Source organism: Hylobates moloch, unplaced genomic scaffold, assembly GCF_009828535.3.
Source record: "Hylobates moloch isolate HMO894 unplaced genomic scaffold, HMol_V3 SCAFFOLD_19, whole genome shotgun sequence".
In the NCBI taxonomy this organism is placed as follows: Eukaryota; Metazoa; Chordata; class Mammalia; order Primates; family Hylobatidae; genus Hylobates; species Hylobates moloch.
Window position 1 is genome coordinate 39,914,674 of NW_026652294.1, and position 14,898 is coordinate 39,929,571.

Here is a 14,898-nt window from a genome sequence, read left to right on the forward strand (position 1 = left end):
ACACCCTTTCACCACCCTGGTGAGAGTCACCCTAACAGGACCAATTCAGGCCTTATGGGCTACTCTTACAAGTAAGTCATATGAGGCAGAGACTTCTAGGCATCTACTCAATATCCATTCCTCGTTTTTTTATGAGTGGGACACTGGGCATTGTACCCAGTTGATGAGTCAATCTCTCAACCTCCCTTGCAGAATGTGTTAGGTGCAACCCCCGTCACCTCCTTTTTTCTGTTAACTGGAATGTGGACGTGATGGCCAGCGCTCCAGCAGCCATCCTAGACCATGAAGCAACCTTGAGGATGGTGCCTTTTGCTAAGGGTGGTGGAGAGGAAAGATGAGAGAAGGCTGGCCTAGGATGTTCATGGGGCCACCATGCCAATGCTGGCCTGCCTTCGTACAGATTGTGTGTGTGTGTGGTGTGTGTGTGGGGTGTGTGTGTGTGTGTGTGTGTGTGTGTCTGTGTGTAAGAGAAAAATAGCCCCTGTGAGTTTAAGACGTTGTTTGGGGCTTTCTGCTATAGGCAGCCAGCTCAGTCCTAACTGATCACATCCTGTGGTTTCTGGAACACCTGCCTCTACTCTTTTCCCTAAACCTCCCCCACCTACTAGTCAATGATGTTTGACATCCTTCAAGAGGTCTAACCTTTCATTCCATAACCAGAGACGAAAAGTATAAAATGCAAATGTCTGTGATCAGTAATGTCCCCAGAGAAATGTATCACCACTGAAGAACATTCTGAATTCACCTGCCACCCACTGATAAGCAAAACTGGCCTAACCCAGGTTTGTTCCTCATTTGATAGGAGGTCAAAGGGTATGAAGCCATATTAAGCATGCCAAAGGGAAAGGGGCAAGAGAAATTCCCCAAGGGGGAGAGCGTTTATAAAAAGACAGCCTGGGCAACCCAGGGTCATGCAGCCATCTGTCAGTGCCTCTTGGTAGAAACACGGCTTTATGCAAATGTGAAAAGGATATGATATGACTTTTGGTATCAACGAGATATGGGTTCAAGTGGTAGAGCTCTTGTCAGCTATGTGACCAGGTGCAAGTTACATAAATGTTAAGACTTCAGTTTCAGCATCTGAAAAATGGGAATAATAGTAACTACCCATGGAGGTGTTCTGAGGGTTAGATGAGACCAACCTATGACGGTGCTTCTATATGCCATAAGCAAACCTGGTATCATTGCTGTCCTCCTCCTCATGATCATCAATGATAATTATAATCCTGCTTTTGACCAGGAGGCTCAGAGAGTCTAAGGAACTTGTCCAAGGTCATTAGCTAATAAGTGACGAAGTGTAGGTCTTTGTCATACGAGGGTTTGTGTTCCCTCTTTCATACTTCACTTTGTAGCTTAAACAAGAAATACTGAACTTGGTCTTCTCAAAATCATTTCCCATTTTATAATGAGAAGAATATGACTTTTCCTTCTTCCCCTACAGGCGAGATGCAATCCTTGAGGTTTGTGTGCTTTGAAAATTGCAGAGTGGTTTGCACGTAAGATACCCCATGTCATCTCCCAGGTTTATAGGTAAATTCTTTGCAGGAAAGTATTGTGGTTGGCACAGCTATGCAGGCATAGAGTAAATATTCAATAAACATGTGGGCTGAGCCCAAGAGGGCTGTGGTAGGTAGGACCCAATGGCATTGACATGAGGTTTCCTGCTACCTCCAGAATCGAGGCACTGGGCGATCGTATGGGGGTGGAGTCAGGAAGCAGGGGGAGGCCCCCAGCCTTGATAACAGGCCCACTTCCTCTGCCACCCAGCCACATCAAAGCAGAATAAACTGTTTCATTCATTTCCATGGCAACTGGGTCCCTAAGACTTCACGGGGGGGTGGGGAGGGCCCACCTCCCTGTGTCCCTTCTCATTTCTCCCTGTGACTTTACCAGGACCTACCTTCTAAGCTAACACCACTGTAACCCTTACTGCCCCCAGCACTGTGAAATCAATTAGGCCAACATTAATCATCACTAACTGCATTGACAGGGTGGCATTGCTATACCCCATTTTACAGATGAGGAAACTGAAGCTCACAAGCTAAATGTCTTGCTGAAGGCCCACAGTTAGTAAGTAGCAGACCCAGGATTTGCAAGTACAATGGTCTTGTCCCAAGGACTAGAAGCCACTAAGTTATTCAGCCTCTCCTTCAAGCATTCAAGTTCCCTGGCCTTCATTCTAGCCCTCTCTCCACTTAACTGGGGGTGGGAGGGACTCAGGAATTGGGCAGCAGGCCTGTTAAAAATCATAGGAAAGGCCGGGAGCGGTGGCTCACGCCTGTAATCCCAGCACTTTGGGAGGCCGAGGTGGGTGGCTCACGAGGTTAGGAGTTCGAGACCAGCCTGGCCAATATGGTGAAACCCCGTCTCTACTAAAAATACAAAAATTAGCCTGGCATGGTGGCATGTGCCTGTAGTCCCAGCTACTCAGGAGGCTGAGGCAGAATAATTGCTTGAACCCAGGAGGCGGAGGTTGCAGTGAGCCAAGGTCATGCCACTGCACTCCAGCCTGGGTGACAGAGCGAGATTCCATCTCAAAAAATCATACGAAAGTATTTTTCAACAAGCTCATTTAAGGTAATTTTGTTTATTTGTCATTGATTAGGGCTTAGGTTCTTTAAAATTGAAGGTTAACTGGTGGATGTGAGATGAGTTGCAAGAGATTTTTGTTCAGTAGAAAAGATAACCTCAAAGGTTCTGGTTTTATACCCTTCTGTGATACTAACTATTTGGTATCTAACTTTGAGTCTTACTCTAGCTTCCATGAGGAGCTCATCTCAGTTTCTTGGATCTTCCTCTAAGCCAGCTCTATCATCGTGCTGGTTTCCTCATTAATGAGCGGGCACAGGCTCTCTATATATTTATATATGTGTGAGGTTTTGGAACTGTTTGAAAATGATTCCCCGAAACGAGGGAGAGTTGATGGTTTCCTATTTTGGTTCTGCTTTCCCTGGAAGAGGAGAGGTTCCTACCATGGGTAGTTGGCTTGAGCTGCCCTCTTGGGGCATCTGACTTCTCCTTGGTCACCAGGATATCTGAAGCTTCACATGGTCCCGGGAAGGATGTGGAGGAAAAGGCCGTCAGCAGTGAGTGATGGTTCCAAGGGTCCCTCCTGCTCTGAGGCCAAAGGATCCTCATTCTACTTCCGGCTCCAGTTGCTGCCCTGCCTGGCCCCTGTGCTGCAGGCTTCACATTTTATCATTCCAGGGCCTGGGCCTCACCACCGCCAGCCCCTCTGTGGCACATCTGCTTTCTGTGCTGCCCAGAAGGAGTTTCTACCCAGCCGCCTGCAAAAATATCTCGAGGCATAGCGTGCATTGAGCTGAGGAGGGACAGCTGGTTCTACTTGAAATTGGGAAGTGGTCTCCCCACAGGTAATCCCCTCCTCCAACCCCACAACTCCCTTATCCTTTTCAAAATAAAAAAGAACCATTTCGGTCTTTGGTGGAAACCCAAGGCCCTGCCAAGACATTTGCATTTTAAATTCTTTCTCTGAGCGTTGTCAAAAGGAAGAAAAGCATTGCCTCCTAGCAAAGGAACTCCAGTCACCAGCAAGAAGCTCAGACGGCATTCTGATCTGTTTGTCTGGGGGGACAGGGGGAGGGAGTGAGGGAGGGAATGAAGGAGTTTGACCTTAAACTGGGGTGTTCCTTTAGGGTTTGTTCCTTTAACTGGTTTGTTCCTTTCCTTGGGAAGCTGGGTTGGCAGACCCAGCTTTTACCTTTCAGAGTCCAGCGCCTCCTAAGGGTCTTCCTGATGTCCTAAATCTCCACCCAAGTCTCTACCACGAGGTGAGGACCTTGTTATAGGTAGACTTGGGGGTTGGCCATCCCTAGCTGTACCTGCTCTGCTCTTTGTAATGACAGACAGCTGACTGATGGGGGGGCGGGGGGCAGGCAGATCAGCTGATTGGGCGAGGCACAGACAGGTCAGCTGACTGGGTGGGGCGCAGACAGATCAGGTAACTGGTTGGGTAGGAAAGTTATGAACGCTTCCAAAGAAATTTACAAGCCAGTCTTGAGCTTTCTAGGGTGCATAAATTGTTGGGGAATAAGATTTGGTACTTCTATTCTGTGTGTGTTTAATGTGTAAGGTGAGAATTAAACGCTGCCGTTACTAAACAGGGCCTGGTGCATGTATACATTAGAAAGAGAGAAAACAAAAATGGGATTATAACATACTTAGTATTGGGGGGACTGCTTTTTCGCTCAACTAGTTACTCAACATCTTTTGAGCTCAGTAACTATTTCTACAATATCATTTTTAATAATTGAATATCATTCCACCAAATGACTTTGCCGCAGTATACTCAGCCATGTTCAATATTTAAGTTTTTTGGCATTGGTTGATTATTAGCAAGGATGCGTTGATGAACATCTTTGTAGCTAAATCTTTGTACATCCATAGAGATTCATCAGGATAAAATTCAGGAATGGAATTGCTGGGTGAAAGGGTGTGCTTTCTGATGCTTTAGCAAACACAGCCCCCCATTCCTCACCAGTGCTGGCATTTTTATTCTTTCTTTTTTATTTTTGCCAATTTGATAGGGGGAGAAAAGATTCTTGCTCTTTAGTTTTGCATTTTCTTTATGAGTAGTGAGGGTGAATATTTAGGGGGGTTCTTTTTTGATGTACTTGAATCATATTTATTCATATTTCCATAAGTGTACTTGCCTATTTCTTAATGGACTAAAAAAAAAAAAACTTCTTCATGGGTTTGATACATTAGTTTTTTTTTTTTTTTAGACAGAGTCTCACTCTGTTGCCAGGCTGGAGTGCAATGGCACGATCTCGGCTCACTGCAACCTCTTCCTCCCGGGTTCAAGCGATTCTCTGCCTCAGCCTCCCGAGTAGCTGGGACTACAGGTGTATGCCACCATGCCCAGCTAATTTTTGTATTTTTAGCAGAGACAGGGTTTCACCATGTTGGCCAGGATGGTCTCGATCTCTGGACCTCATGATCTGCCCACCTCGGCCTCCCAAAGTGCTGGGATTACAGGTCTGGGCCACAGTGTCCGGCCTGATATATTAATTTTTATTGCAAATATTTTTCTCAGTTTGTCATTTACCTTTCACTCAAAGTGGGCTTGCCATACGAAAAGCTTTAAATTTTATGCTTTCATATCTGTTAGTCTTTTCCTTTATAATTTTTGCCCTGGGGAATATGTTTGGCATCTCTTCTCCACTCCAGGCTAGTACAACCTATTTTTCTTCTGTAGTTTTTGTGGTCTTGTCTTCTACACCTAAACCTTTAATGTATCTAAAAGTTATTTTTATGTTTGCGTTAGAACTCTTAATTTTATTTTTTAGACAGAATTTTTTTTTTTTTTTTTTGAGACAGAGTTTGGCTCTTGTTGCCCAGGCTGGAGTGCAGTGGCATGATCTTGGAGGCACTTGAACCTCCACCTCCCAGGTTCAAGTGATTCTCCTGCCTCAGCCTCCTGAGTAGCTGGGATTACAGGCTCATGCTACCATGCTCAGCTAATTTTCTATTTTTAGTAGAGATGGGGTTTCACCATGTTGGCCAGGCTGGTCTTGAACTCCTGACCTCAGGTGATCTGCCCGCTTCTGCCTCCCAAAGTGCTGGGATTACAGGCATGAGCCACTGCACCTGGCCTTTTTAGAGAGTCTTCTAACTCAGTTTTTTTTTATGGTCTACCAATTATCCTGATATCATTTATGAAATGACTGATTTTTTTCATCAGTAATTTGAGGATGCCACTTTGTCATATAACTTTGTATATTTAATCTGTTTCTAGATACTACATTTTCTTCCAATATCTACCTATTTTTATACCCATAGTGTGCTATTTTAATAACTATAGCCCTATAGTACCTTCAAAAAATGCAAATATTTCCTTCTTACTCTCCTTTAAAAATACATGAATGAATATATACTAAGTGCATAAATAAATCTTTCATAGATTTTATTTATTTTCTTTATATATAAATTTATTTATTTGTAAAATATTTATATATTATGTTTATTTTTTATTTACGTATATTTTATAAATTTTAAAAATATCTTGGTATTTTGATTGTGGTTACGTTTATTTTCCCAATACCTGGTCTTGTTGCAATATTGATTCAACTCAGCAATAAGATTCTTCAATTATTCATTCTTCAGCAGAGCTTGTTTCCTCTATAGAGGTTATTAAAATTTCTTTTATTTTTTATTTTTAATAGCTATTGTAAATTTTTTTAATTATATTTTCTTACTAGTTAATGCTAGTTTATAAAAAAGCTCTTAGCTACCTGTTTTCTAGTTCTGACAGTTCTTCGTTCAGGGGATTCTCTCAGTCTTGACAGAAAAAGCAATTGTTTGAGCTCCAACTAATTAAAATTTCTCTTCTTCAGAAGAGAAAGCATTCTTTATTTTTGTCTTTTTGCATAGGCAAATACCTATAAGCCAAAAGAGGAAGATTATTGGCTCTAAAGAAGATGCTTCTAGTATTTTACCTTGGGCTGTTGCCATATTAAAAGCACTTCTAGAGTAATCGTTTCCATATATTGAGGGGTTTTGAATATCAGGAATGATGATGAATTTTATGAAATATTTTAGAGGCATCTATTGAGATGCTTTTGCGAATTTATTCCTTTGAGTACTGATTCGCTGAGCCGCTTCTCAGTAAATCACACTTGATAAGTTTTCTCCTGCACTATAGTAGCTTCCTTAGACCTGATTTGCATGTCTATGACAGCACCTGCAATTTCTGAAGAACTCCTACTTTTCAGACCCCACACATGAAAACTGAGTCCCGGGTCTTGTCCACATTTGTCACAGTGATCATTGTTCCTAGTACCAGCCACCTTCCGTGACCCAAACTGCATCAACCCACACACACAATTACCTACTTGTTCCTAGGGCACAGAGAACATGCAAAGGCCTCTTGTCAGCATCCTGGGGGCTTCTCTGTCTGACCTGGGCAGCCTTGGAGACCCCTTGACTAACCAGATCAGAGGCACAGGCCAAGGTGGGGTCTCCTTGCCCTGAGTGCCTGCTCCTGCTTCCCCTAACAATCCCTCCTCGAGTTACCTCCCATGTTTACTTTCATCTTGTGTGGATTCAACCATCAGATGCTTGATGGTGCTGTGAAGAGGAGACTCCATGTTTGTGAACCAAGGCGTCGGCAGAGATGAATCAAAGGATGCAAGGTAAGGAGTGTCACAAAGAATAGTTTCAGAGGAGTTGGTAGCATTCTGACCTTGTGAGCCCTGTCCCCCGTGCCAGCTGCCTCAGTGCTTACCTGGGGCCTTGAGTTCAGCATCGATGAAGGTGAGCAGCTCCTGGCAGATGCTGCAGTAAGGAACAGGCCAGGTCAGGAACCGGTGGTAGGTGCTGGCTGCCTTCAGAAGGAGATCCGAGTCTGGTGGGAAGTGTGGTGTCTAGGATGGAGGCAGGCAACAAGCAAAGAGATCTAGGTGAGAAAAGGCTCAGATAGTCCCAAACAGCTTCTGCTCCCTTTCTGGAATATTCCACAAAAGACACACATTTCCTGGCAGCAGCGTGTCCCAGGACAAGGTCAGGTGGAACTGGAAGTTACCCACAGGGAGTGGGTTACAGATGGAAAAGATGGCACCCGGGGTGTCTCTGCTGGGAGGGACTTGCTTTACCCAATGCTTGAGTGAGCCTCTCTGAAAGGCTGTCCCCTTACTGGTAAATGGTGCCATTGCTGACACTTGTTATGGATAATGGTCTTCAATGCCTAAACCACCTTTACTTAAATAGCCTCATTACAGGTAAATGTTTATTTTTTGAGGGTGGATTCAATGGTCTTCAGTGTTATGTTATGGATAATGGTCTTCAATGCCTAAACCATCTTTACTTAAATAGCCTCATTACAGGTAACTGTTTATTTTTTGAGGATGGATTCAGTCAGTGTACATATTTGATGCCCCCTGTCTGGTGAATACAGGGGGTGATCACATTGGGTGAAACCGACCACTGGGGTGAAAAATGAGGTGGACATAGAATATCTCTTGTGGCTTGTGAACAGACAGTGACAGCAGTTCCTCCATGGGAGCCCAGAGATGCCAGGCACCATGGCGGCCACATGGGAGTCACTGGAAGCCTCTCATGGTGGCTGCTCTGAAGCCATCTGAGGGTTGAAACCCATTTCACATGCCCCTGCTTGACAGTTTCTCTCTCTGCCTATCTCCAGAGGTGTGAGGGCTCTGCCCCACATAGAGGTCGCTCCTCCCCCTCCTCCCTCACCTCCCGCATCCTGGCCCACGTGGACTTACACAAAGAACAGTGGAATAGAAGAGCAGGGCCAGCGGGGTGAGCAGGTCGTAGGTGCCCTTCTCCTGGACCTGTGGAGAGGAGGAGAAGGAGAATGAGACTCATTCACGGGGTCCAGGGCTCCCTGAGGCAGAATACAGTGGTTCTTCCTCATTCTAGCCTTTCTTTTTTCCTTCTTTTTTTTTTTTAAGTGAAAAGTAATGCAATCACATGACAAACATTTGGAAAATGGATGTAAACGAAAACACTCACAATTTCCCCTCCCAAACCCAACCACAGCTGTTTCAATGTCCCTCTCCTGATGCCATTTTTGCCCTATGTATTTTCTTTAATTTTTTTTTTTAATTTTATTTTAAGTTCTGGGATACATACGCAGAACGTGCAGGTTTGTTACATAGGTATACATGTGCCATGGTGGTTTGCTGCACCTATCAACCCATCATCTAGGTTTTAAGCCCCGCATGCATTAGCTGTTTGTCCTAATGTTCTCCCTCCCCTTGCTGCCCCCACCCCCCGACAGGCCCTGGTGTGTGATGTCCCCTCCGTGTCCACGTGTTCTCATTGTTCAAATCCCACTTATGAGTGAGAACATGCGGTGTTTGGTTTTCTGTTCCTGTGTCTGCGAAGCTATAAGCTGTGTGTATGTTTTTACTCCTAATGTATTTTACATATAGTATTATAAGTAAATTTCTGTTTTACTATATGGTCTCTAAGACTACCTTTTTTCCCTTCTGGTTATACATTTACCTGTTATTTGTGTTATAAATTTTTATAAATATTTTTCATGTACAGAAATTATAGGCGTTGATTTTTCATTCATGGATTTTCACTTTTGCATGCAAGGATCATGTAAATACTCATATATACTTTCTTATTTTCTTTGAAGCTTCGTTTTCTGAAATTGAAATATTTAGGCTGGGCGCAGTGGCTCATACCTGTAATCTCAACACTTTGGGAGGCCAAGGTGGGTGGATCACTTGAGGCCAGTTCGAGACCAGCCTGACCAACATGGCAAAACCCCATCTGTACTAAAAATACAAAAATTAGCCGGGCATGGTGGCGCACACCTGTAATCCCAACTACATGGGAGGCTGAGACTCTGTCTCAAAAAAAAAAAGGAGAAATATTTAATGCAACTAGAATTTCACCTGCTATATGGTGTCAGTTGGGGATCTTGCTCTATCTTTTTCCAAATGTTTAGTCAATTTTCCCTAAACCATTTAATAAATCTTACTGCCACAATTGTATCATATGTTAAATTTTGTTTATGCCCTTGGATAATATGCATCATTTTTAGCTGCATTATACTGCTTCTGGTAGACCTCCATATCTTATTAGTTTCTTTCTTTTTTTTTTGAGATGGAGTCTCACTCTGTCATCAGGCTGGAGTACAGTGGTGCAATATCGGCTCACTGCAACCTCTGCCTCCTCGGTTCAACCAATTCTGGTGCCTCAGGCTCCCAAGTAGCTGGGATTACAGGCACCCGCCACCACGCCCAGCTAATTTTTGTATTTTTTTTTTTTTTTTTAGTAGAGATGGGGTTTCACCATGTTGGCCAGGATGGTCTTGATCTCCAGACCTCATGATCTGCCCGCATCGGCTTCCCAAAGTGCTGGGATTACAGGCGTCAGCCACCGTGCCTGGCATCTTATTAGTTTCATTGTGGACATTCAAGATTATTTTCTTGGTATTTTACATATTTTGCAACAAACACTATTATGCAGCACATTCCTTTTTCTATAATTTGGATTATTTATCTAGAAAAGAGTTCAAGAAGTGGAGTCAACAGATCAAAGGTTATCAACATGTTTATAGAGTTTTATGACCTTTGAGACATATTGTCATATTGCTTTCCAAAAGGATTTTGCCATTTATACTATCTATATATATAAAAGTACCATTTTCACCATGTTCTTTCTGCACTGGTTTTTATCTTTTTTTAACAAAAAAAAAAAAAAGAGAGAGAGAGAGAGAAATAGGGTCTTGCTCTGTCGCACAGGCTGGAGTGCAGTGGCACGATCTTGGCTTACTGCAGCCTTGACCTCCTGGGCTCAAGCAATCCTGCCTCAGCCTCCCAAGTGGCTGAGATTACAGGTGCGCACCACCACAACCAGCTACTTTTTGTATTTTTTGTAGAGACGAGGTCTTGCTATGTTGCCCAGGCTGGTCTTGAACTCCTGGGCTCAAGGATTTCTCCCACCTGAGTCTCTCAAAGTGCTTGGATTACAGGCACAAGCCACTGTACCTGGCCTTACCTTTTGTTTTTTAGCTAATTTGTTAGGCAAAGTTTGTCTTATTATGGTTTTAATTTGCATTTATTTTATTATCGCTTTTTCATATTTGTTTACAACTTCTATTTATCCTTTTGTGAACTGCCTCTCTGATACAACCTACGACACCACATACACACATGTGCACACCACATGATTTAAAATTCATTGGTCAGAAGGTTTCTCGGTCCATTCTGGAACTCGTGGGGGTTGGAGATACAGAAAAAGCCCCATCATGTCTTCTGTGCTAGATGAGCTCAGTAGGCTCACATTTAGAATCCTCCTTCTCTTTACCCTTAATAGACAATGTGTCTACCAAGCCTTGCAGATCGGACCTTTCTATGAGACCCTCCTCTATTGCTAGACGGTGGTCCAGAGTTTCCATCTGGGTTTATATGTTATGCGCTCCAGAGGTGGTTCAGCTCTTCTGAGCTGGTTGGCTTATGATGAGAGTAAAAAAGTACCAGGTAAATAGTGGGGTCAGAACTGTAACCTTGGGCATCTTCTTATAGGGATAGGTAACTGAGAGTGAAAGTGACATGTTTTCCAAATCACATGTATTTAAAATAATTAAAACACACACACACACACACACACACACACACACACACACACAGAATTATTTATAAAAGAGCCCAAATCCTCTTTGGGGACTCACAGCTATTCTAGAACCCAAGCCCAGCTCAGCACTAAACACATTCCTCTTCTTTGTCATGAAAGCCACTGACTGAACTATGAGAGGAGGCCTCAGTTTACCTTTCTGATCAGTTTTCTCTTTCATGTCTTTGTTTTTATGGATCTTTTTGAGGAAAGGAATTGGGTAAAGTGTCTTCTCCCTTCCTAGTCAATACCTGGACTTACAAGCCATGTCTGTAGCTGAATTCAGGACCCTAGCTTGCATATGATGTGTTCTTACTGAATGCACCCCCTTCTTAGAAACCTCTCATATGGAAGCGCTGCTGAAACACAAAACTCACAGGTTCCCAGGGCCTTTGCCAAGCCCCTGTGGAGGTCCAGGCACCCAGGAATGATGTTCTCTGGGACCTATTTCTCCACTTTACGAGGCCGACCCCAGCTCTGCCCTTCAATTCCTGACTCGCCCTCACCTCTCGGGTCTTCTGCAGGATCTGCTCAAGGAGGATAAGGAAGTGGCCTGGGTCCCTGCTGACCAGCTCCTGCAGGCTCCAGCAGTTCAGACACAGCCCAGCTGGAAAAAGAGAGAGAGGCAAGGGGTCAGTTCTGGTGTCTTCCCGCCACACTCAGGCAGGGGCTGTAAACAAGGGGCATTTATGCTGGAACATTCTTCTGTGGTATTGCACTGGAATACTCTCTTTTTCTGAGACAGAGTCTTGCTCTGTCGCCACGCTGGAGTGCAGTGGTGTGATCTCAGCTCACTGCAACCTCTGCCTCCTGGGTTCCAGCGATTCCCCTGCCTCAGCCTCCCAAGTAGCTGGGATTACAGGCACGCACCACCGCACCTGGCTAATTTTTGTATTTTAGTAGAGATGGGGTTTCACCATGTTGGCCAAGATGGTCTCGATCTCCTGACCTCGTAATCCACCCCCCTCGGACTCCCAAAATGCTGGGATTATAGGCGTGAGCCACTGCACCCAGCCTGGAACACTCCTTTCTAAAGTAAGTTAATCTAGGAGAAGATGCTGGATCAACACTCAGCCCTACCATGCCCCATCAAGACATAATGACAAATTCTCTGTTCCTGCATATGCAAGAGACACAGGGGTTGGAGATGCGGGCTGGGAACACCTTTAGAGGACAATGAGCTCACCACGACTCCGCTCCCTGTGGAAGCACCAGTTCTCCCACAACCTCTCCAGCCCTGGTTTCCTACAGTGGGTTCTGGTGCCTATGAGTTGCAGGGAGGTTAGAACAGAGGCAGAAATTGCTGGAAGAATACAGAGAGGAGCCACAGTGAGTTTCATCCCAAGACGCAAGACTGAGTCTACAGCAGCCACGGAGCTTCCCAAGAACGGCAATGGAGCCCAGGAAGGGGAAGCTAAACGAGTTCTATTTTAAAAGCTGCCATGAGCACTTTGTCACTCTGTAACTTCCCCAGACTTTCTTATTTTGTCAATCTCTGTTTCCCTGCAGTCAGCAAGGGTAAACCCCTAAAAATTAAAGGGACGGCCCGGGGCGGAGGAGCAGGGAGGGGCTGTGTGTGTGTGTGTGTGTGGAGTGGGGAGTGAGAGCCGCAGGAGTGGAAATGGATTGAACTTGAACTTCGTGGAGCTCAAGCTCCAGGACCTCTCACGTGTACAGGCTCCTTCCAAAGTTCTGGAGGCTTCTAACAATGTGTCCATGTGGTCACAGGTTGTCAGAAAATTTGCAACAGTCAGATCTTTTTATATTCTTTTGCTTAACGATATCCCTCTCCCCAGCCCTACGAGCTTAGCCTCCATCAAAACCTGGGTAGCAGGCAAGAAAGAAAACTACCATTTATTGACCACCCACTATGTGCCAATACAGTGCTAGGCCTCTGAATACATTATCTTCATTGAGGCTCCCACTGTCCCTTCAGAAAAGTGGTTCCATTGTTATTATTCCCATTTTGCAGAAGGCAAGTAGGGCCAGGGTCCTAGGAGGATACGTGGCCTGTGCAGGGTTGTAAAGCCAATGGGAGATAGCTTTAATCCAGGTCTGTCTCATTCCAAAGGCCAAGGACAGCCTCTCAGAGGAAGCAACATTTGAGCTCAGACCTGGATGAGAAGGAGCCAGCTATGTGTAGTTCCCAGGGAAGAGTTCCAGGCAGCAGGTGCAAAGGTGCTGAGGTAGGGAGGGAACCAGGTATGTTCAAGGAGCACTGCGTGGCTACTCACGGAGAAGTTAGGGAGGCCAGTGAGATATGGGGCATGAGAAAGCTCTACAAGCATAAGGAATTATTACAGCCAGGCGCCAGCCTTCAGAGACGCAATTGCCCGGGACTGCGGACACCCTATTTTTTAGTCCTGGGAGATGGGAAACACAGAGGCCTCCTGCTCTCTGCAGCTCTGCTGAGTTTTCCCTTATTCTATAGGGAAGAAGAGGCTAGGACTATGAGGGAACTAGAAACAAACAAACAGGAGAATTCTGGGGAGAGCTGCCTGTGAATTCCCAGCTGCTTTTTCAGAATCAGCAGTTGTGGTTTTCTAAGCAGATTCGATGGATTCTTCCAGAAGCAGAAGGCAGCCAGCCCTGAGTAGGATGAGGAAGATGCCGTGGGAGAAGGGAGAAAGTGCCAGATACTGAGGTCTGAGCATATCAAGTGCTGTGCCAGGCACCTGCCCAGGAGAAGCCTGGGGCTTGCCCAAGTCACGCAGACAGGGTTTGACCTAGAATTTGCCAGCTTCCATGCCTGGTCCAGTGCCCACCATGGCCCCTGAGGCTTCCTTGAGCCCTCAAACACCTCCCCGGCTCCCTTGGACCTACCTGACCAGGAGGTGGAGCGGCGGCCGAGGCTGAGTCCGTGCAGGCAGCGTTCCAGGGCATGCTGGATGCGGTCCTCCGTGCATGTCGTGGCCCCTGGCTGCATCCTGGGTCATCGCCTGAATGGGGGACAGACACCGGTCAGCTTGTCGAGCTCCTTTCCCAGAGAGCACCTGGTCCAGTAAAGACAATGGGTGCTCACAGTGCAGTGTGATCAGCTCAGCCCAGCTATAGCTCAGGTGCTGTGGAAATAAGACCAGGGGCCTTACAGCTGCCTCCAGGGTAGGAACGGCATCTGGAGGGCCACATCTGAGTGGCAGGACAGAGCACCCCTGCAGCAGAACGGGACAGAGGTGTGGGAAGTAAGGGGTCAGGGATGGGAGCAGAGAGGTGGAAAGGGACCTGCCTTCCCCACTGGGCAGTGGGGAGTGTCGCCAAGTACCCAGGGAGTGGTCGGACCACAGTGGGCTGGGCAGGAAAGACCCTGAGGGGAAAATCAGAATCACTTGGAGGACTTTTTCTGAATTTCCAGGGCTGTGTTTTCCAAACCTCCAGGGATGGGGCAGGGAGCGTGTTCCTGATGAGAAGGCCACAGCAACTCCCTCAATATGCTTGGAGGGAGCTCCCTCTGACTGGGTGCCCAGGTCACAGGCATCTGTTTCCTTTCTGCCCTAACCTCCACTTTTGCCATTTTTCTTTCCTTCCCCTGGGGCTTGGCAATGTTACCTGTCATTCAAAGACCTTCTTCCTCATCCTACTGAGGAGAATCCAAGGGGTGCTTTGCTGAGCTGGAAAGCCACTGAAGTGGGAATTTCAGGAGGGTTTTAGCCCCGTATGGGGAACTGAGAGCCCCCAGCAGGGCCAGCCCAGCTTCTTAGTTATGTATGAGGGCTCCCGGGTCTCTGGGGAGAAGGTTATTTGGCCAGTGATTAAGCCTGGCTCCGGCATCCGACAGACTTACACTCA

At 45.8% G+C, this 14,898-nt stretch overlaps 1 protein-coding gene across 3 annotated transcripts in view; it reads right to left on the bottom strand.

Moving 5' to 3' along the window:
* PIK3R5 (phosphoinositide-3-kinase regulatory subunit 5) overlaps nucleotides 1-14,898 on the bottom strand; it is an 89,464-nt gene that overhangs the window by 19,218 nt on the left and 55,348 nt on the right. For all 3 annotated transcript variants that reach the window (XM_058431415.1, XM_032138355.2, XM_032138354.2), the window contains exons 2-5: nucleotides 13,936-14,051; nucleotides 11,619-11,719; nucleotides 8,244-8,312; nucleotides 7,247-7,385 (exon numbers count right to left, since the gene is read on the bottom strand). In XM_058431415.1, the coding sequence (XP_058287398.1) occupies nucleotides 7,247-7,385; nucleotides 8,244-8,312; nucleotides 11,619-11,719; nucleotides 13,936-14,038 (412 nt within the window). In that variant the 5' untranslated portion in view covers nucleotides 14,039-14,051. The remainder of the gene's footprint in view (nucleotides 1-7,246; nucleotides 7,386-8,243; nucleotides 8,313-11,618; nucleotides 11,720-13,935; nucleotides 14,052-14,898) is intronic.